Source organism: Ochotona princeps, chromosome X (genome assembly GCF_030435755.1).
Source record: "Ochotona princeps isolate mOchPri1 chromosome X, mOchPri1.hap1, whole genome shotgun sequence".
NCBI classification, from domain to species: domain Eukaryota; kingdom Metazoa; phylum Chordata; class Mammalia; order Lagomorpha; family Ochotonidae; genus Ochotona; species Ochotona princeps.
This window is the reverse complement of record NC_080865.1, coordinates 89,672,490-89,695,954: the sequence shown is the minus strand read 5'-3', so window position 1 is coordinate 89,695,954 and position 23,465 is coordinate 89,672,490. Positions and strand designations below refer to the sequence as shown.

Sequence of the window (23,465 nt, the reverse complement as noted above, 5' to 3'; positions counted from 1 at the left end):
CCCTCTGGTTTGGGTACTAGCATGTTCCGTCTTTTATGAGATGCAGGAATGATAAATTGGTTAGTTTCTGTGCTATTTTTCCACATATTTTTCTTGCTAATTTGAAATACATTTTATCCTGTAAGCAAAAATATAGTTTACTATATGAATACAATAAAATTATACATATGCTAGTTTATTTGTCCATGAAAGTTGGAAACCATGAAAATAATAGAAAGTGTCTTCATTGACGCCCTCCAAAAGTGGTCATGGCATCTGTGACGAGAGTTGAGGGCATGACAGTGAACCTGTCAAATATTCTAACTAGATAAGAAAGCAATGTATGTTAAGAGGAAGAAGTATCTAGAAAAGCAGATACATATAGACCTTGCACTAAAGGAATAAAGCTCCATTAGATGAAATTTGAAAGCAAAAATGAGATGTATTGCAGAAAGCCCTAGTGAACGGAAATTTTGCCATATAACCCACTCAGTCCCCACTTACCAGCTGATTTGTCATCATACATGAGCCTCAGTTTCCCAATGCACTGAAACAAGTGTTTATATGATCTTATGGAGAAGCAATACAGATGTTCATAGAGTGTGACAGTCATTGTTCAAAGTTTTGGGAACTTACATTGATGATAAGGTCAGGATTATCTTCAATTCAGTCTATCTTAGAAATTTATATTTTTTCCTTCATGTTTGGCAACCTGAAATGTCTTTTAAAAAATATATCTATCAATGAATAAAACATAAATAAAATATAAAAAAAATATATCTAGACAAGAGCAAGTAAGAACTAGAGACTAAATGCTCAGGCACCATTCTTTTTTTTTATTATTAAATTTATTCATTAATTACATTGTGTTGTAATTACATAGAATCTGGGATTCTCCCCTCCACCCTCCCCCCATGGTGGGTTCCTCCACCCCGCTGCATAACCATAGTTCAAGTTAAGTTGAAATTCCCTCCCTGCAAGCATTTGCCAAGCATAGAGTCCAACATCCCATAGTCCAGACAAGTCCAACTACTTATTGGGTAGACCCTCTCTGGTCTGAGGGCAGAGTCAGCAGAGTATCTTCCCGGTCAAATAAAAGCACTAATATACCATCTGCAACAATTAACATCGTTATGGAATTAATTGACATGGTATTGAGCAGTCAACATGTTAAAAATAAATGCGATTTCTTAACCACTTTCTGTGACCCCCCAATTCACAGTTCAGTTTTAGTTTATATACTACAAATGACATAATATCCATAACATAACATGATATGCTTAACATCATATCATATTAAATTAAGGCAAACATGTGGCATTTAACCTTTTGGGATTGGTTCATTTCCCTTAGCATTATGGTTTCCAGTTTGGCCCATTTGGCCACAAAGAACTGCATTTTGTTTTTTTTTAATAGCTGAGTAGTATTCCATGCAGTAGATGAACCATAGCTTTCTTATCCAATCCTCTGCTGATGGGCATTTTGGTTGTTTCCATGTTTTTGCAATTACTGATTGTGCTGCTATGAACATAGGAGTGCATGTTGGTTTCTCATAAAACAAGTGTTTTGGATATATTCCTAGGAGTGCTATAGCTGGGTCATACGGTATGTCAATTTTGAGTTGTTTGAATATTCTCCATACTGATTTGCCATAGAGGCTGTACCAATCTGCAGCCCCACCAGCAGTGGAGTAGGGTTCCTTCCCCCCCCCCACCCCGCAACCTCGCCAGCAAGTGTTGTTGGTGTTTTTCATGTGGGCCACCCTTACTGGCGTTAGGTGGTATCTCATTGATGTTTTTATTTGGATTTCCCTTATTGCCAGGGAGCTTGAGCATTTTTTCATATGTTTATTTGCCATTTGGGATTGTTCCTTTGTGAAATGTCTGCCCATTTCCCGTGCCCATTTCTTGAGTGGCTTGTTTATTTTGGTGTTTTGGCTGTTTTGTAATTCTTTGTATACTCTGGAGATTAGTCCTCTGTCACCTATGTCGTGCGCGAAGATCTTCTCCCATTCTGTGGGCTGCTTTTTTACTTTGTTTTTTACTTTGCTGTGCAGAAGCTTCTTAGTTTGATGAGGTTCCATTTGTTTATTTTGGTCTCGATTTCTACTGCTTTTGGTGTCCTTCTTAGGAAGTAGGGACCTACCCCTAGATCTTGCAGAGTATTTCCAACATTTTCTTCCAAACGTTTGAAGGTTTCTGGATGCAGGTTTAGATCTTTTATCCATTTAGATTTGATCTTAGTATATGGTGAGAGATGTGGGTCTATCTTTTTGTTTCTACAGGCTATCAACCAGTTGTCCCAACAGCATCTATTGAAGAGACCTTCCCATTCAGGCACCATTCTTAACTTTCCAGAGAATTATATAGGAACTCTAAAGCAATAACAATGTCCCAGAAAAGTATAGCTGAATTGGAATAATAATTTTCTATAAAATGACTAAATTGTGCACATGTAATTAGATCCTGTTTGGATTGGAACACTTATTTTGAGAGTAATCTGTGATTGAGTATCAGTGGTTTTGCTTTGAGGACAAACCACCTCCTGCACCTCACTGGTCTCTGTATTACCTCAAAGATTGCCTTTGTGGAGCCAGGCAGACTTGGATGGGGGAGAAGTCACTACGTGCAGCTAGAAACTGTCTAAGAATGTGCAGGAGCTTCCAGCCAGCCAAAATCAGGTCAAGTTCTGAAAATACAAGCAAGAGGATATGTGTGTCACTTCCTACTTTTGCCTAACTCCAGTTCATACATTGCCACAATTCCAAATTCTCCATTACCCAAAGCTAAAGCAATGAATTTAAATCTTTGGGTAGGTGTTGTTACACAGCAGGTTACCTTACCATTTAAGATGCCCATATCCCATATCAGAGTGTTAAAGTCCCAGATCCTTGGCTCCCACCATGAGTTAATTCTCATGGGATGGCACCAAATGCTGGCAGGGTGCTTGGGTTCCTGCCACTATTGTAGGAGACCCAGATACCGCTCCTGGCTTCTGTTTTAAGCCTAGCCCAGCCCCCTCAGCAGGCATTTGGGTAATGAACCAGCAGATGGAACAGCATTTCCTCTTTCCCTTTCTCCCTCTTACTCTGTCACACTGCCATTGAAATAAAAGTAAAGCTATTAAAAGAAATCTAAAGGCCCCTAAGCTACATAACACCTTGGCAATACTTGTGTCAAATATCTCAATTAAAAAATCTTAGCTGTAGAGATAAGCAATCCTAAGGTGGCCTTGTGGATAGGAACATTTGAAGACCTGCTACAGGGCTCAGTCTGTAGACACTAGGTTTATTCTGACAAAAAGCATCTTCCTCCCTTGTAAACCTGTTATCTTTTTTGCAAGCATGCGCCTAGTGGTTAGGAACATGATTAGTAAGAGCCACCTATTATCTGACCTTACTTACTATGTCATCTGTATAACCTTCAGTTTCCTCTTCAGTGAAACAGGGATATTGCCATCACTATAGTAAGCCTGGAAATCAATAAGTACTCAGTTAATTAGCAGCTGGAATTTTAGAAGCCATCCCTAACCACTGCTATGGAAGTAGAGGTTGCATTTTACCAGAAGAAAACCAGCATGAACTGACCTACTATGATCTATCCAACATTGAATCATAAATGGGTGTGCATGACGTCTGTCAAACATCAGAGATGGGAAACCTCTAAGGCTTCTAGGGCTTTGTATATAACTGTAGTCTTCGTATGTGTAGTAGGGTGTCAGTCATCTGACATTGCTCTGCTAGCCTTTCTACACAGCAATGGCACAGTGACAGCAATTGCTCACAACAGTGGCTCTGGGGATCTACAGGATCCCAAAGAACCTTTCTATTAATCTGAGAAAAATTATGATTCATTTAGTTCTGGTGTTTAGCATACTTTCTTTTGTCATTCACCCTTGCCATGTTAGATATTCTCCTTTTCAATTGCTGTATAACAAACTATCTTACACTACCTTATAATTAGTAGAGTTCTGAACAGCAGTTAAGATACCAGTTTGGACACCCTCATCCCATATTGCAGTGCCTAGGTTCAAGTCCTAGATCCACTCCCAATTCAAGCTTCCTACTACTGTACATACTTGGAGGCAGCAGACTGTGACAGATGTTTGGGGAATGAATCGGAAAATGGTTCTTTCTCCACCCACTCCACCCCAAATAAAGAAAATTAATTAATTAATTAAAAAGAATTGATAGCTTAAACACATTCATTTTAAATTTTTCCTGGATGAGGAATTTAGGTGGAATGTATTCTCTTCCATATATCGCTTTGCATACCTCAGAGCAGTCTAGTCTGGAGGTTCCAGATACATAGCATCTTGGTAAAGATTGATGAAAGACTGGGATCGTCTGGATCCCTCTCCTTCCATTTACCTTGAGACCCTGTCCATATGGTCTCTCCAGCACAACAGTCAGATATCTCACATGTTGATTCAAAGATCCCATAGCATAAGTTCCAGAGACAAAACATAGAAATAGCCTTTGTCTTAAGGCCTGGGCTTGAAAAAGGACACACGATCCCTTCTACAATATTCTACTAGTCCAAATCTATACAAACTGGGCTAGAGGATATAGACTCTAACTCTTGGGTGACATGGAATCTGTATTACTCTTTAATGCATCACCAATGGGTACAGGAATTGTATGGGAGTATTTTGTGGCTAATCTACCACTTTTTTTAAAAACATACCTGCTTTATTTTATCTTTTTTTCTTTTCTTTTTCTTTTATTAATTATATTGCATTATGTGACACAGTGTTATATGTACTGGGATTCTCCCCACCCCTCCCCAAGCCCTCCCCCCATGGTGGATTCCTCCACCTTGTTGCATAACCACAGTTCAAGTTCAGTTGAGATTCCCCCATTGCAAGCATATACCAAACATAGAGTCCAGCATCTTACTGTCCAGATAAGTTCAACGGCTTGTTGGGGAGACCATCTCTGGTCTGAAAGTAGAGCCAGCAGAGTATCATCCCGATCAACATTAAAAGCCCCAACATAACATATATTTTATCTTTAAAACAAATAAATTTGTTGAAATAATTGTCACACTATACTGAGAAGCAGTATAATGATTGAAATGAGTATTAGAGGTAGACCAAGCCAGATTTGAAAGTTAAATCAGCCTCTTACTGGCTGTGTGAACTTGAACAGAAAAGTTAAACCTCTCTGACCCCCAATTTCTTTATCCATAAAATGAAGGATAAAAATAGCTCATAGGTCTATTGAAATGAGACTATATAAAACACTTAGCATAGTGGCTATTACATTATAAATCATGGTGGGTGACAATAATTAGTGATGCAGCATTATAAAGCTATGCATGACTATTTCCAAACTAGAACCTGAGATCAAGGGTTTTGTCTTTTTCATTCCTTCACACCTGTTATTACAGGATATGACATAAAAACATCGGAGGAATAGGCATATGGGCAACTAGATAGCATTTTGCCTCTTTGTAAATCTCTGGCTTAGATTTATACAAAGAAGGAAGGATAATAATGTCCCCAGGTTGAGAACCACGTGTTGCTAGGTAGCAGGAAGACTTAAGGCTGTATTGAAGTAGTACTTAAAACATGTGAGAGAGCTATAATTCTGAGGAGCAAGCTTGCCCAACACACAGCATTTGTAGCATTTCCGATGGGCTAAGACTTTGGGAAGTACATGAATCAACAGAGTGCATATAATCCTATACCTTAAAATTCTTCTAGCAAAGGCCAAGCCAAGAATCAAAACGGTATTGAGGAGAAGTTACTAGAAGAAATGTTAGTAAAAGAAAAAACAAAATAAAGTTGTTTATTTTAAAAGACTTTGAAGAGCTATATTAGCCTTTTCTACCATCCTTTTCTGTGATTTCAAACCTTCAAAGTTTGAATTTGTTATACAAATGGCAATGGATATACTTGTTGGCAGTACTACTTAAGCCAGACTAAAGAACTGGAAAAGCAAGAGCATTTCTCTGGTGATCTATTCATTGGTAGTATATTCTATTCTCTGGTGGTATATTATTTTAAATTTTATTTATTTATCTATCTACCTATTTTTGACTTTTGTTTAATTGGAAAGTCCGATATACAGACAGGGGGAGAGACAGAGAGGAAGATTTTCCATCCACTGGTTCACTCCTCAAGCATCCGCAACAGCCAAAGCTGCACCAATCCAAAGCCAGGAGTCTGGAGCCTCTCCTGGGTCTCCTACATGGATGCAGGGTCCCAAGGCTTTGGGCCTTGTTCGACTGCTTTCCCAGGCCACAGCCAGGGAGCTGGATGGGAAGCAGGGCTGCCGGGATTAGAACCAGCACCCATATGGATTCTGGCGCGTGTAAGGCAAAGACTTTAACTGCTAAACTACCATGCTGGGCTCTATCTACCTATTTTAAAGACAGAGTGACAGAGAAAGAGGAGGGGACAGAGATCTTCCATTTGCTGATTCACTCCCAAAATGCCTGCAATAGCTGTGGCCGCAAAGCTCAAGGCAGGAACGCCATCCAGGTCTCCCACATAGATGAAAGGTACTTAAGCACTTGAATCACCATCTGCTGCTTCCCTAGGCACACAGCAGAGAACTGGGTCAGAAATGGAGCAGCTAGAACCCAAACCAGCACTCCAGTGTGGGGTCTATATGTCCCAAATGGCAGTTTTAACTTGCTGTACCATTGTTTAGCCTGCTGGCCCCTCCTAATGGGATTTCAATTCTTGGTTTTCTTGATTTTTTTCCAAGTTGTGAAATGTTTATATTAGGTCTATGATTTCAATAATTCTCTTGGTTTACAACCGAAATTCACATTGACTGTGGCACTTAATGGTTAATGAAAAGTAAAACAAATCAGAGTCATAGGAACCTTTGAAATGTCATGTACAACCTGCCCTCTAGCAAGCTCTGCTAAGCAGTGTAGCCTATGGAACTCTTGGCATATTGAACAAAAAGAAGAAAGGAAGTTTATCTGCTGTGGGTTTAGCCATATGTCATGAATACATTTGCTTTTAAATGAATTTATAAAATATTAATGTAATCATGCCAAACAGAAGAGTGGTGAGTACATCAGTCAAAAGTTATATTTATCCTGCATATCTGGTTTTTGTTTGTCTCCATTTATTAGTAGACAGTACGTGGAGACGGGCATTTCTTTCTCAGTCTGAGTCGCAGAACTTGTTTAATGAACTGATGTTTCTGTAATCTGTGTTAACGTAGGGTTGTGAGTGACACAGCTGTATGACTAACAATGAGGAGGTAGACAAGACAATGAAATGAAAGCAAACATTTCAGTAGGATGGGGAAATATAGATCGGATTTTTTAGTTGGCACACAATCTAGTCTAATCTTGTCCGAGAGAAAATTAACAGTTTGTAAATAGGTAAGATAGTATTAACAATTTCTCCAAAGTCTTCTGCATGAAGAATCAAATTTTCCAAAGACATAAATGGCCGTTTTAAACACGGTATAAGAAAGTGGTTATCAGGAATATTAAGTTCTGCAGGATGGAAATGCAAATGGAAACCTAGTCAACACCTCTTGCTTTAAGCCTAGCAGACAGTAGGTCCCTCAGAATATTCATGGAATCTGAAAATGAGTGCCTCATTTCGTGAATTTATCAGTGTGTGTTTGAACAGAAGAGAGGAAACTTATATATCAGGATGCTCTATCGTGCCAGAGGTTTTTGTATCTGTGCTATGCTTCCATGTGTTGACACTCTTAACAAAGTGGAAATAGAAGCACACAGATATTAACAAACTTCCTTCAAGGTCATATAGCAACTGTGAGGAGGGGGAGTCGAGATATGAGAACCATGACAGGGAAGGTGTGTGTGTTTATGCATAAAATGACATGAACGCCAAAAATAAATGGTTTAATAAAAATTAAAATTCTTCTTGGAGGAAATTTTTTTCTTTCCCAAACATGAAAGAACAGGGAATGCTAAAGTTTATTTGGGCTAGTTTTGTGGTAGGGGATCGCTGTGTGCTACTTGCTTGCACAGTCACAGGGCTCCCTCTTCACTGGACTTGAAGTTCTGCTTTTATGGAAACCACAGTCTCTTCCTACAGTTAAGGCACCATTTCTTCTATCGTCTCCAAGAGTCATTCAGGACATTTTATGGCCATCTTGAGGACATGCTTACATCATTGCCCTTTTGACCCACTGTGGCAAGCATAATAAAATCCCAGTGAGTAGGGCCTACTACTGCAACTGCAATTACCCCCTGCATTATCTCCTTTCTTTGTTTGCAATCCACTGTACATGTTTCTATAACAAGAGCAGGAGTAGGAGATAGAGAAAGAAATGGAGTGCAGTCTCTTCTTTAAAAAATTACATTGTGTAAAGAGACAAAATTTGAACACTGAAATTAGCACTGGACTTAGACTGGGCAGACACCTCAGGGGGTCCTGTGCTTTGAAACATCTACCTCCACATTTGAGATTTCCTAAATTCACCTACAATGTTTAAGACTAACCAGGGCTGGCAGTAGCATCTGACCAAGAAGCCCTATCACAGATTGGACCCATACACACCCTAATCCCTGTTTCTCTGCTTTGAGGCCATTCTCCAACCCTCTTTCCCACAAGCAAATCAACTAAATGCTCCAAGAAGCTTCTGGACTCATGCCTATGGAATCTTCCCAGAGATGTTGCCTAGCAAATAGGTCACTACACCTGGCTGGTGTGATATATCTTTCGTTATATTGTGCAAAATTGTGTCACCAGAAGCCTGTTGGTGTATACATAAACAAACCCAGCAAAGGCACAGAAAACATTTACTTGTTGAGCCTTTTTATGCTACAAGCTGTGCTAGGTACATTACATCACTTTGCTTGCTCATTACAGTATCCTGGAAGGCAGTTGGTATTAGTGCTGTTTTGCTAATGAGGAAATTCCTCTTGTTAAGGAAATGGCAAAATGAGAACCCAAGTGTGCCAAATCTTCAAAACTGCTCTTAGGGGCCAGCATATGGCATAGCTAGTAAAGTGCCACCTGCGATGCCAGTATCCCATATCCCCGGCTGCCCCACTTCTAATCCTGCTCCCTGCTAATGTGCCTGAGAAGGCAACAGCAGATGGCCCAAGTACTTGGGCCCCTTTACTCACATGGGAGACATGGATGAAGCTCCTGGTTCCTGGATTCAGCCTACCACTAGCCCTGGCTATTGTGGCCATTTAGAGAGTGAACCAGCAGATGAAGCTCTTTCCCTCTATATTCTCCTCGTTATGTAAATATGCCTTTGGATAAATAAATAAAATTTTTTAAATGCTCTTGATGTCCTACTGTATTATAAAGAGACAGGAAGTGTAAACAAGGGATACTAAGAAACCTTTTCAGAATGGAACTTGGGGTGTATGTTGCAAACTAATGGAGACAAGATTAATAAATAAGGCACAGTCATGAGTGACATTAGATGTCAGAGTGAGATAGAGACTTAAATAGGCCCTGTTCAAACAAAGCAGCCCCATCCCAAAAGGGAAACATACAACTATAGTATTCAACACTTGGGCATGTGAAATACTGTTTTTAAAGTATTTTGCCTCTGTCCTAGAAAGATCTTTGATTTGAAGCTTATAAAATAGCATTCAACCTCCACTTAACATTGCCTGGTGTAATTTATTGTTCTGTCTTTTCTCTCCTTTTATAGACTTTGATCCTGCACTTGGTTTGATGACTGGGATTCCACCGATAACTCCAATGATGCCTGGTTTGGGAATAGTACCTCCACCAATTCCTCCAGATATGCCAGTAGTAAAAGAGATCATTCACTGTAAAAGCTGCACACTCTTCCCTCCAAATCCAAGTAATGTCTGCTTTGTTCCTCATACAAATTGTGACGCTTTGATGTATAAGAAAGCTTTCTTTCTTTTTCTTTTCTTTTTTTTTTTTCAAAAAAATACCCAAGAGCTTCATTGTTGAGTATACAGAACTTATACCTGTAAGACAGAAGGCAGGAAATTTTTCTCTTACTAGGCAAAGCTGAATTTTATGTATAGAGTAGTAGATGCCTGTGTCCTGGCCACAGTACAAATGATACAACATGTATCTAATGCCAGCTGGTAAGGAATTCAAGTGTATAAGTGCAGAAGGAGGCACACTACACAAATTGCTCCAAACTGTCTTCTTTTGCAGTATCTCCTTCTAATAATAGGCCCACATGCTGGCAATGGCAGGCACAGAATGTGGTCTAGCCAAGCTGAAGTACATGAAAATATTTATTTGGTGCTGGGACGCTTCCAATGCTGCTAACTATTCACACATCACATGAACTACTGCTATTCAACTGATGCGCTGCAGTGCACAGCAAGGTGCAGTTCAACTTACTAGAAGGACAAGCAGGAATGTTGAAAATAAATTAGAGTGCTTGTAGTCATCCAGTCAGTGCACTTCATGTGGAAAAATGATCTAGGTATTTGTCTTGTCAACAATGAGTAAACCTTCTGTTTAGACTTGCTTTAAAATATCTCCAAAGATATTGTGGCCATATTTTGGTTACAATGTAACAGCAGTACAAATCGTCTCAAAAAAATCTCTTACAAATCCGTTTAGTGTTTTATGTGCTCAAAATTATTAAAAACTACTTGTATGAATGAACAAACCTCATTAATAATTTTCCACAGTTCCACTGGGCCTGGGTGGCACATCAAGGGTGCTGCCATAATAGTACAAATATTACAACTGTTTGTTAAGGAACACACTCAAGAATTTAGGCTATAGGGCCCAGTGGCGTGGCCTAGCAGCTAAAGTCCTTGCCTTGAACATGCTGGGATCCCATACGGGTGCGCCGGTTCTAATCCCAGCAGCTCCACTTCCCGTCCATCTCCCTGCTTGTGGCCTGGGAAAGCAGTCGAGGACGGCCCAAATCCTTGGGACCCTGCACTCACGTGGGAGACCCGGAGGAGGTTCCTGGCTCCTGGCTTTGGATCAGCACAGCACCGGCCATTGCGGTCACTTGGGGAGTGAATCATGGGACGGAAAATCTTCCTCTCTGTCTCTCCTCCTCTCTGTATATCTGACTTTGTAATAAAAATAAATAAATCTTTAAAAAAAAGAATTTAGACTATAGATCAAATGAACTTGCCTTATCAGGATAAATTTGAACCATTGACATGTAACTTCAGGCAAGTATTTCATTTCCCACCTTAAGTAGGAGTCAGTCAGTCACGGAATCAGGCCCCAGTGCAAACCTGATTTATATGTGGTGTGATATGCTCACACCTGAGATGATTTTAGAATCAGAGTTAGCTAGAAAGATCATCATGGCTACTTTCGTCAATGAAAAATGAACTTAATATCTGCTATTTTTTTAAAGACTTATTTATTTTATTACAAAGTCAGATATACTCAGGAGGAGAGACAGAGAGGAAGATCTTCCGTCCCATGACTCACTCCCCAAGTGAGCCACAACGGCCGGTGCTATGCCAGTCCGAAGCCGGGAACCAGGAACCTCCTCCAGGTCTCCCACACAGGTGCAGGGTCCCAATGCATTGGGCCGTCTTCGACTGCTTTCCCAGGCCACAAGCAGGGAGCTGGATGGGAAGTGGAGCTGCCAGGATTAGAACTGGCGCCCATATGGGATCCCGGGGCGTTCAAGGCAAGGACTTTAGCTGCTAGGCCACGCCACCGGGCCCCAATATCTGTTAGTTTTTTAACTTGGCTTCCAACAAGATACATCTTGCCATACCAAAACGAAATCCAGGGAGCTGTTGTTGTGATACAGTGGGTTAAACCACAGCGTATAACCTCAGCATCTCACATGAGCACTTGTTTGAATTACAGTTCCTTCATTTGTGATCTAGCACCCTAAGAGAGCAGCAAAGGATGGCCTGCATATTTGGGCCCCTGAAACCCATGTGGGAGATCCACATGGAGTTCCAGGCTTCTGGCTCCCACATGGCCAAGCCCTGGTTTTCACAGCCCTTTAGAAAATGAACTAGGAAGCAGATAGAAGATGCTCTCGCTCTCGCTCTCTCCTTTTCTCCTTCCCTTCTTTCCTCCCTCCTTCATTATGTGTGTGTGTGTGCCTTTCTTGTGACTCTGTATTTCAAATGAATAAATCCTTTCTTTAAAAAAAAATCTAGGAGACCAGTATCTCAGAAGTGTATTCAGAGAAGAGCTAACATATTACAAGGAGAAATATGAAATAGAAAATAAGATGTCCCTTGTGAACCTCATTTGACAGCTGAAATGGTCATTGCTTGATTTGTGTTTAGATGAATGAACAACACTCTTATACACTTGTCTCTTAGTTACATTGCCCCTCTAATGAGTTGCTTTTGAATTAGAAAAAGCTGTGCATTCCTGATAGCACCTTTTTTCACGTCAAAAGCCATGAATCTATTCATTACCAATATGAAAACCTACTGAAAAAAAAGTAGAGTCTCAGATTTTGGTCATGTGTTTATTACATACTCAGCCTTCACTAGTTTTCATATCTATATTAACAGGATGGCTTATAACCTGTCACGTCCAGGTCGGGTGCAGTAGATGACTTTACTAGCTGTTCAGTCTCTAAATATCTAAAGAGTCACATACGTGCCTTTGTGACATATACAATGTGTTGTTTAGCAGTCTTTAAATTATTGTAGAAATATATTGCTCATAGAGGCTCTAACTTTTCATAGTCTCTAGTAAAAGAAATAGATAGGCATCTCTAAAATGCATTCTTTATCCTTCTCCAACTCAGTTCTAGGTTGGAAGGCCCGGATCTCAGAAGCAGAAGGAAACATTGTGCCTCAGCTGAGTCCTTGAGTTCATCTTCATATTAAGAATACTAACAAGGGCATTAGTGTCCATAAACCATGTCTTTGGTAAAGAAAACTGGCTTTGGAATTCAGAAATAACACTCCTGACACAGCTTAAAGTAAATTAGTGTTGTACTTGTTTTTTAAAACTTGAATTTTTGTTCAATGCAGCCTCCAGTTAATTGGATGGGGAAAACAGTAAAGGTGTCTCTCCTTTAGTTCTCTGCTGAAAGAACAACCCTAAGATTTTATGTTGCGATGGGGAGATGGGAAGTGCATGAGACAAGGACGGGGATCTGGGGTGACTAAACTCCTTGTCTTCTCAGAGCCCATCAGCCCTGCCTGATCAGGCCTTGAATATAAACCCCATTACTTACTTCTGCCTGTCTCTGGTATATTCTGCTTACTATGGCTTCTGAAGTTCCTGTTATCATGAAGTCCAATGATTCAAAAACTCTCATGGTCTTTACTTAGCATCCAGTTTGCATCTAAGTCTTCTCGCCTTATTAGAAAGCACCTTTACCCTTAATTCCTTCCTTTCTGTTTCACCTGACACTTCATCTGAATATACATTGCATATACAAAGTCATCATATTGTTCTAGGATTGTCATTACCCACAGATTCATGATGGTTTAATTCCTGACCTCAAAATTGTATACTGATCTGCTTTCTGTGACTGTCTTTAATCCATAATTTCTACTTGCTATATACTTTAGTCTAGCTCAGCCTGTTTCGTAACCTCATACTCCTCACACTTCCCTCCAGCCCTATTCCATGTGCAACTTCTAATGGTACACTTCCACATGGAAGGTACTGAAATTAAAGCCACTGTAAAGAATATCCACTTAAGTATCAGGTGCCAAATCTTACTATACTAAGTACTTCCTCTGCTTTCCATTCTACTTTGTCCTTCTTAAAGTATTTGAAGGTAGAAGAAAGACTGAAACCAATTAGAAAGATCAATAAGGGAAGAAAACCACTTCCAGTATCCATGAAGAATTTCAACATTTTCAAGGCTAAAGAGGAGTTTCCATTTCTGTATATTCCTTAGCAACATTGCCCAAGCAACCTTAATTCAGGGTGCCGTCATTGTGGCTTATCAGGTAAAGGCACAGCCTGTGAGGCCAGCATCCACATGGACACCAATTAAAGTTCCAGCTGCTCCACTTACAATCCAGCTCCTTGCTAATGTGCTTGGGAAAGTAGCAGAAGCTGGCCTAAGTGCCTGGGTCCCAGCTACCCGAATTGGAGACCTCGATGGAGTTCCAGGCACCTGGCTTTGGCCTGAACAACCCCTTGCCATCACAACCATTTGGGGAGTAAACAGTGGATGGAAGTCTATCTCACTCGCTCTCACTATGTCTCCCTCTCTGCCCGCCTTTCAAATAAATATTTTTTTTAATCTGTCTGCTTCTAATTCTATTATAAAAGATTTGTTTATTTGAAAGCAGAGTTACAAAGAGAAAGAAAGAAAGGAAGAGGTAGCGATCTTCCATCCATCAGTTTGCTGCCCAGATGGTCACAACATCCAGAGCTGGACCAGGTCAAAGCCAAGATCCAGGAGCTTTATCCAGGTCTTCCACATTGGTGCCAGGGCCCAAGCACTTGAGCTGTAGTCCACTCTTTCCCAGGAACATTAGCAGGAAGCTAGATTGGGAGTTTAACAGGTGGGATGGAACTGGTAACTTTATGGGTTGCCAGCACTGCAGACAGAAGTGTTAAGTGTCTACTGTCTTTGCCAGAATGCTAGCCCTCTGCTCTTCTTTATTAAGACCCTTTCATTCATGCTTTATCTGCATCCCTGTACCAAACGTTCCTTGTTGAAGAACACTAGAGATATTACAATGCTAAATCCAATGACCAATTTAAAAAATTATCTGAGTAAGAGGCAGAGAGATCTAGTTCAAGAGCTCTTCTGTCTGTTGGTTCACTCTCCAAATGGCTGCAAGAACCAGGTCTTGCCAAAACCAGGAGTCCAAAGTTCTATCTTGGTGTCCCACGTGAGAAGCAGTGTTCCAGCCACTTGGGTCTATATCCTTTGCTGCCTTCCCAGGCACATTAGAGGGGGCTGGATTGGAAATGGATGGATGTAGAAGGACTAGTCTCAAAAGAAGCCAGCAGCCCAGTGTGGTAGCCTAGTGGCTAAAGTCCTTGCCTTGAATGTTCCAGGATCCCATATGGGCACTGGTTCTAATCTCAGCAGCCCCGCTTCCCTTCCAGCTCCCTGCTTGTGGCCTGGGAAGCAGCTGGGGACAAGCCAAAGCCTTGGGACTCTGCACCCACGTGGGAGACCCGAGGAGGCTCCAGGCTCATGGCTTCAGATCGGCACAGCTCCAACTGTTGCAGTTGCTTGGGTAGTGAATCAATGGATGGAAGATCCTCCTTTGTGTCTCTCCTCATCTCCGTATATCTGACTTTCCAATGATAATAAGTAAATCTTAAAAAAAAAAAAAACTGAGAGGGCATAGGTAATTGCCAAAACATAGTGATAACTCCTAAAACTGTATATTCACCTTATGTCTCTATTTTGAGCTTCAGACAGATGTAGTCAGCCTCCCAACAGGCTTTTCTAGGTGGATCTATTTAAAATGAACAACAACAAAAACATGATGTTATGATGTAGTAGACAAGCTATCACGTTGCAGGTCAAGACAACTATGTCCTATTCCCAGCTCTGTCACTACCTAGCTATACGGTCTTGGGCTAGTCACATAATCTCTCTGTACCCCAATTTCCCTTCACTTTAAAGTGATAAAAAGACTGGATTATTTTCATCAAGAAACCGCCAAGGCTTCATCTAAGTTGAAAATTGTGATTCTATGTATTATAAATATAGCTACCAAAATAATGATTTATCTACTCAAAAAGAAGCCCTCCAAATGGATTGAGAAAAATAAGGCAAAATTGGTAGGTAGCACACAGTTCTGCACACTTCGTTGAAGTGGGCACAACAGAATAATTATGTACTCAAGCTTAACCACAGCCCTCCTTTCATAGTCCAACATCTACCACGAAATAGTCATGTATCTTTGGTATGTAACATAACCATTCTGAACTGGACAAGTCAAAATCACACCTGGTATATAACATCAATTGATCAAACTGGACTGGAACAGAACAAGCACCAGCCTTTTAAAGATAGTACACTCTGGTTTCTCTTCAGATCATATAAACCTTTCGCCTTTTTAAAGATAAATGGTAAGTACTTCACTGTCCTCAAGTTGATAATCTGTGATTGCAGGGTTTGGAAGTATGGCAAAAGAAAGTCTCTGGAACAGTCTTTTCTTCAGAAGGTGGCTATATGAAACTTCATTAGCAGTTGGCAGTGCTGAGAGAAGAGGGCAGCCATATCTCTCCAGGGAAGTCAGTTTTGCCAAAAATCTTTTCATTTCAGTTGCTGGCCTAATGTGTAAAGAGATTGCATTTTGAGTGCACTGGGATAACAGTGAGCATGGAATAAGTGATGAAACATTGTTTGCTATTTGACAAAGCATGTAAGGAAACGACCAGAACTCAGAAAAAAAAAAAGAGCAGTTTTTAAAGTTTATATTATAGCAGCTAGACCCTAATGTCACTCTCAGTGCTGGGCTTTAAACAAAGAATTAGAGAAAGTGGGTAAATTGAGCATTAATAAAAATCCACCATCCTTCTATTTCCAGACAGCTGGAACTACAATGAAATACATCTGACCCCCTACTGATATTCAGAGGGTCTTGAGTCTTGGACTATGGAATAAAACCAATTCAACAACTTTGCGTTATATATTCTGGTAACAAGCTGAGTGATTTGTGATGCGCCTCTGAAAAGCATGATACAAGTGCTTTTCAGGCCCTATATGCTGCTGCTCCCTGTGTAACTTGTCAAAAAGCAGCAATGATTCTGTCCTAATGCTGGATTGTCCCAACACAGCTCCCCAGAGTGGATGCTTGAATGGATTTATGATGGCTAGCAGCACCTCCTTGTCCATTACCAAAGATTAAAGTTCTTAATACTCCCAGTTTACTTGACCCTTTTTACATGGAAGTTTTCTTTGTCTCCATCCTAAGTGGTGATTGGGATGCTACAGAGCTGAAAATATGACCTGAATAATTGGTGGGCTTGAAGCTTGCACTCTTATGGGTTATCATTTCTGTGCCATGATCAGTGTATTTCATAAAGATTAAAAAATCAAGTCCAGACAACTGAGTGCTTTGAATCATTAAGAAACAGGTGCTATCCATTAAGGAAAATAGCACAGCGAATTTCCTGGCTTGATGGCATACATCTAAATTTTAGCAAATACTATCAAAGAGACATCTTACATTTACTCAAGGAAAATAAATACATCCCCAGCATTCTTGACATTACTTCTAGTGGGTTTTTATACTTTTTTTCACTTAGGGAACAGTTGCCACAGAAGAAGCACAGCATCTAAGTAGGGTGATGACTTCATCATGGAATTTTTTTTATTTATTTTTTAATTATTATTTTTAATTCATTAATTACATTGTATTATGTGACACAGTTTCATAGGCACTTGGATTCTCCCTTCCCCTCCCCAAACCCTCCCACCATGGTGGATTCCTCCACCTTGTTGCATAACCACAGTTCAAGTTCAGTTGAGATTCCCCCATTGCAAGCATCTACCAAACATAGAGTCCAGCATCTTATTGTCCAGTCAAGTTCAACGGCTTCTTAGGTATACCCTCTCTGGTCTGAAGACAGAGCCAGCAGAGTATCATCACGATCAATTAAAAGCTCCATCATGCCATCAGCAAAAATTTACATCATTATGGAATTGACGTAGTAATGAGTAGCCAATATGTTAAAAATGAATGCTAGTTCTTAACCACCTTCTGTGACCACCTCATTGACATTTCAATTTTAGTTTATACACAACATATAACATACATAACATAACATGTTATACATAACATCGTATCATCTTAAATTAAGGCAAACATGTGGTATTTAACCTCTTGGGATTGGCTCATTTCCCTTAGCATTATGGTTTCCAGTTTGGCCCATTTGGCCACAAAGAACTGCATTTTGTTTTTTTTAATAGCTGAGTAGTATTCCATGGAGTAGATGAACCATAGCTTTCTTATCCAATCCTCACGGAATTTTTAAATTCCATAAATATATTCAAGGAAAAGAGCATTTACATTTTTTTTGGCTATATGTAACTGCAGAAATACCCAAACACTCCTTGAAGTCTCTCAATGAAGCTAAAAGTAGACCTGGGCTAAATCAAATATAAAAAGATGATTGTTTGCTTTAAAGAAGAATCATTTGCCATTCTATTACTTTACATTGTAAACCTCAGAAAGTTTTGTATTCTAAAGCAGGATTTTATCCTAAGGCTTTTAATTTGAAACCTTGCTCTGTAGGGATGCTCTTGAGTTCCATGGTCAAAGTCATATGAGCTTGTATAGCTGTAGATTCCTCTAAACATAATAATTATTCCTTCTCCAAAGCAGCCTTGTCTAAGGATCTGGGTAGAGCAAGGGAGCTGAGAGTTTAGCAGTCCAGGTCTAAGCTAGTACTCCACTCCAGACTTGTTCTGGGGATATAGAAAGCTCCAGATTGAGAATTAAGAAACCTGGGTTCTGTAATGATGAATAATGACACTATAATGACTACTGTTTTTACTGAGAACTCACCAAATGCTAGCTGTTATACTGTATGCAATTTAGAGAGTATAATATCAGTTATCCTACAATAACTGTCAAAAGGTAGAAACTAGTATCCCTATTGTTAAAATAGAAAAAGAAGTTTTTAGAGGTTATGTAATTTTCCCAGTCATGCAGGGTATTATTGAGTGGTGAGTAATTAGATTAAGATTTAAGTCCAAGTTTGCCTGTTCCAAGTCCATGCTCCTCTTTTTTTTTTCATATTTTTATTTTGAATTTTTGAATTTTTGGTACAATTTTGTTTAGACTGGGATTTCCCCCCAAGCTCCCACCCCCTGAAAGATTTTCCCCATGTTGCTACAATAGTATAGTCCTTCATAAGTAGTCATAATTCCATCAGTCTCTTATTTAAGTGTGCCCCAACATTGCTGGTACAGACAATGTCAGACAGTTCAGTATCCCATTGTCTACACATTTCCAACAGTTTCATTGGGAGGCCATCTTCTGTTTGGAAGCAAGAATGCATGTTGCATTGTACCCCCACATCTGGATATGGTAGACTCCAGTACTCCATCACTATACATTTCCATAAATGAGAAGCCATCTTTTTATCGAATGGGTGACACCAAATGAGACACTTAGCCTCTCTGGCTTTCCCTTTAATACCAGAGATTTTCTAATTCAGTGGATTTCAACCCTAGATAAGCATTCGAATTGCATAAACAGCTTAAAACAGCAGCAGCAACAGCAAAAACTAATGCACAGTCTACACCCTGTACAATTAATCAGGCTCCTTAGGGTGAGGCCCAGAAATTGTTTAATTCCCGGGTCAATTCTATGTTCTGCCAGGGCCAAAATTCACTGAATGCTGGCTAGACTTCCATCTGGTGCTTTAAAACTGAAAAATCCTAAGTCATTACAGGATTTCAGATCTCTATAGTTTTGGCAAAAACTACTCTCTGCCAGTGGCCATAACTATGATATTTCACATTCTTGTTAGATTATTTTTTTCTTTCCCTCTAACCCTCTGATATGGAAGGGGGACCATAATACAATGCGCTCTTGAAATCGCAGATATTAAAAAATTAACAACATGAGTAAGTTCTTTAAATCCCTCTACCCCTATTTTGAACTAAATAGAAGGAAAGAGAACATCACGAGAAACTGACCATTTTTAACCACACCAATGAGATAGATGATGATAATGAGGAGGCAGTGGATGCTGATAGTCAGGGAAGCTCCTGAATCAAGTGCTTGCCAACATGGAGAAGAGTCAGGTGGGGGTGTTGCCCTAATCTTTGAGTAAGACTCATTTATTTTTGCATGTGAGGTATAATCAATGGTTGTCAAGCTCTCCAAATCTTGAGCTGGGAGAATTGTTAGTAGATAAGTGGAAAGAACAGAATATACAAAATAAATCTTTGCAGATTCAAAACCAACACTAGAAAAACCCATGACCATTATGCTTTGTTTTGTTGGGCTATGAACTGTAAGATTTTACTTAGAAAATGCTTTGCAACACGCAAATAGCAACAAGGAGCTGGCAGCTGCAATGGGCTTTATGTATAAGATGAGTAAGTAGAAAGCATATTTTTAAGCAGAGAGAATCATTTCATTAAGTGGGTTTCTAATGACTCTCTATGGCCAAATTCATCTCACTTTAGTTAACAATTTCCCAGATGAGCTTAGTCTCTGTGCTGTTTTTCATACTTCCCTCTAAATGCTTTAAGATTGGCTCTAGGCCTCACCTGTCCAGCAAGAAATTAGAGACTCACCTGTCCATCAAGAAATTAGAGAAAGATCTCGTTGGCTAATTAATTAATTAAAATAAAAGGGGAAATAGTACCTGTATATTGTAATATTAGTGCAATCTCTTATAGCCTGTATCCAATGCAATAAGATAACGCGATATAATCTATAAACCAACAATTAATGTCAGAATACTTAAGATCTACATCGAAAAACTGTAAAACCTACTATACCCTCAATACGCTATGTTAACCTGTAATGGGGGGGAGTGCAGGGAAATCTTTCAGGACCATAAAAAGACTGAGAAAAAAGTACAATATAGCCTATCAAGATCAAATCTGGTAATTCATAGATAACAGACTCAAAGCGGCACTAAACAACACTAAAACTACTATACCAATGCATGAGGGGGGAATCGGGTGCGATCCTGACAACCTCTTAACAGGAGGTCATGTGCGTGGAGCAGGGGGGCACTCCAGAGTGGAGCAGGTGGTAAGGAGGAAGCTTGCATCCCAACCATGAAGACTCCCAGACCTTCACCACAAACTATTAATACGAGCAACAAGGACTATATCCCAACTGCCAAGGAGGCCACAGGGAATTGGATGCCCTCGGAGGCCGAGTACTCTGAGGTCACCCACCCCCAACCGGAGCTTCCACAGGGGATGGAAGAAGTCCAAACACTACCGTGCAGAAACCAACGTCATCAGAAAGACAACCAGAAGCCCTGAGTGGTCTGCAGAAACAGAAGAACAATAAACGTCCTTCGGGACCAGGGAGGAGAGCTTTCTCTGGTCCGAGCCTGGCTCCACCTCTGGACCCCCCCTCCCTCGCAATGGCCATCGGGATCGCTTCGAAAACCCCTCACAGCAAACAATCATACAAACTAAAAAAACAAAACAAACAAAAAAAACCTAAAATAAATAAACAACAGAAAGTAGAACTTGAAATCTGACAGGAAAGAGCTGGCATGGATTGGCTCATGCCTCGCTGGGTGGGTCACAAAGATTAGTTACTCCTCACCATGGTGTTGAGGATTTTCCTGCACACCCCCCCCCAAAAAAAAAACAAACAAACAAACAAAAAAATGTTCTGCACCTAAAATGTTGACATATATCTTGTTAGAGTTACAAGCCAGTCTGGATTATCCTAAAATCTGCCAAGATCAGCAAAATTTTACTTCAATACAACAACTGGCTAAATACTAAGATGAAATGGACACGAAACAGCTGAATGGTGCCTTATGGCCATTTTAAGGTATAGAGCAGCCGGTCCTGTATATGAACTAAAATTGAAATGTCAATGAGCTAATCATAGGTTGTGGCTAGGACTTGTTTTCCTTTTTTTTTTTTTTTTCTCTTTTTAATACACTGGTTACTCAAAACCATGTCAATTCCATAACATTGCAAATTGCTGTTGATGTTATATTGGGACTCTTAATTGACTGTGATGATATTCTGCCAGCTCAAACTTCAGACCAGAAAAGGTCTCCCCAAGAAACTGTTCAACCAATCTGGACAATAAGTAGCTGGACTCTATGCTTGGTATATGTTTGCAATGAAAGAATCTTGATTGAATTTGAACTGTAATACTGCATCAAGGTGGAGGAATCCACCGGGGGGAGGGGAGGGGGAGGGAGGGGGGGATCCCCAGAGCCTATGAAACTGTCACATAATGCAAAATAATTAACAATAAAAAAAATAAATAAAATAAAAAAATAAAAGGGGTAGTTTGTATGCCAACTTTGTTAAACCAAATCACTCTGACAGCTGTAAACATTCATCCTATCATTGTCAAGTTAATCCTGAAACAGTTCTTTCAGTAAGTATAAACAGAGAGAGTATAGTATAACTACAGTTAGGGGAGCCTTGGTTCTGAGAACTCCTGAATGTAAGTATTTAAACTGAGTAGAATTGCACACAACCAACACACACGTGCGCGCGCACACACACACATACACACACACCACTGTCTTTAACAAAAATCACTAAAAATTTGGCATATTTGGCATAGCTGAGTTGTCGCAAAAGAAGGAGCAAAACTCAAGAATTCTGAGTGAGACAAATGGTATAAAGTTCAGCATTCTATTGTCAAAATATATTTAAGTTTCATTGGAAGTCCATCATTTATTCAGAAGTAGAGATACATACTGCAAACTATCTCAGTGTCATGGTATACTTGCCTACATTTTATTGATCCTTTAGATAAATATATGTATATATGGGCCTAGGTCTTACCCTTTAGACATCATGTTCACAAATTGATCAAATAAAATGATTTTCAAGTTCATGCAGTCTTCTGTTGAGTAGAGATGGACATCTTGGGGGATATATCTTCCTGGAACTCAGGCAAAAATATTGTCAGGAACAATAGAGCTATCTCTGAGAAATGTTAGGTGTCAAAGAGGTCTATCCCAAGCAAACACTTTTAATTCCAAATTTTTTTTTTCTTGCATATAGACCTTCCACCTCCTGCAACCAGAGAAAGACCACCAGGATGCAAAACAGTATTTGTGGGTGGCCTGCCTGAGAATGGAACGGAACAGATCATTGTGGAAGTGTTTGAACAGTGTGGAGAAATCATTGCTATCCGGAAAAGCAAAAAGAATTTCTGTCACATTCGCTTTGCTGAGGAGTACATGGTGGACAAAGCTCTTTATCTCTCTGGTAGGTGTTTCCATGTGGGCACTCTGCCGGTGAGGCAGCAGTGCAGAGATTGGGAATGAGAGTATTGGCAACTGCAACAGCCAAACTATGAACTTAATATTACTCCTTCTTGCCTTCAGAGATGGCAAATGCCTGTAACCACCCACCATCCTCTTTTAAAAATCTTTGGTAGTTCCCACTTGTCTATGAGATAACTCTGGATTCCTTATAAGTAGCATCTAGATCAGCTCCCAGTTGTTCCATCAGATACCATGTTCCAACATCACTAAACAAAACCTAGTTCCCAGAATGTGCTAAGGCATTTTGTGCCCCTTTAAAAAAAATTCAATTACTTTTTCCATTTCCACCCACTATTCACATATCTTTATACTTTGGAGCTCCAACTCCAGCAGGATCTCTGGAAAACTATCTCCAACTGATGTCCACATTCTACCCCAGGCTGATTTAACCAGGCATTCCTAAGTGCCTCCACAGCCCAGTGCTTGGGGCTTCCTGCTAACTTGATGTCTAGCAAACTGTGCTAGAGTTATCTCTTTCTACATCTGTCTCCTCCAGCAGAGTGCAAACTCCTTAAGAGACTTAAGAGACTGTGTTGTATTTAATATCCCAACATCCAGCACAGAATCTGTTACCAAACTAAATATCAAAACATAGTTATGAAGCTCAGGTATAAATTTTTATTGACTGCTTGGTATAATGATAGATTATTGGATGCATACCAGATAGGTATGGGTAAACTTTTTGT

General features: G+C 39.9%; 1 protein-coding gene across 3 annotated transcripts in view; it reads left to right on the top strand.

The window, feature by feature from the left end:
• Positions 1-23,465, top strand: part of ENOX2 (ecto-NOX disulfide-thiol exchanger 2) — a 291,281-nt gene that overhangs the window by 222,345 nt on the left and 45,471 nt on the right. For all 3 annotated transcript variants that reach the window (XM_058659099.1, XM_058659098.1, XM_058659097.1), the window contains 2 exons: positions 9,596-9,751; positions 22,514-22,720. In XM_058659099.1, the coding sequence (XP_058515082.1) occupies positions 9,619-9,751; positions 22,514-22,720 (340 nt within the window). In that variant the 5' untranslated portion in view covers positions 9,596-9,618. The remainder of the gene's footprint in view (positions 1-9,595; positions 9,752-22,513; positions 22,721-23,465) is intronic.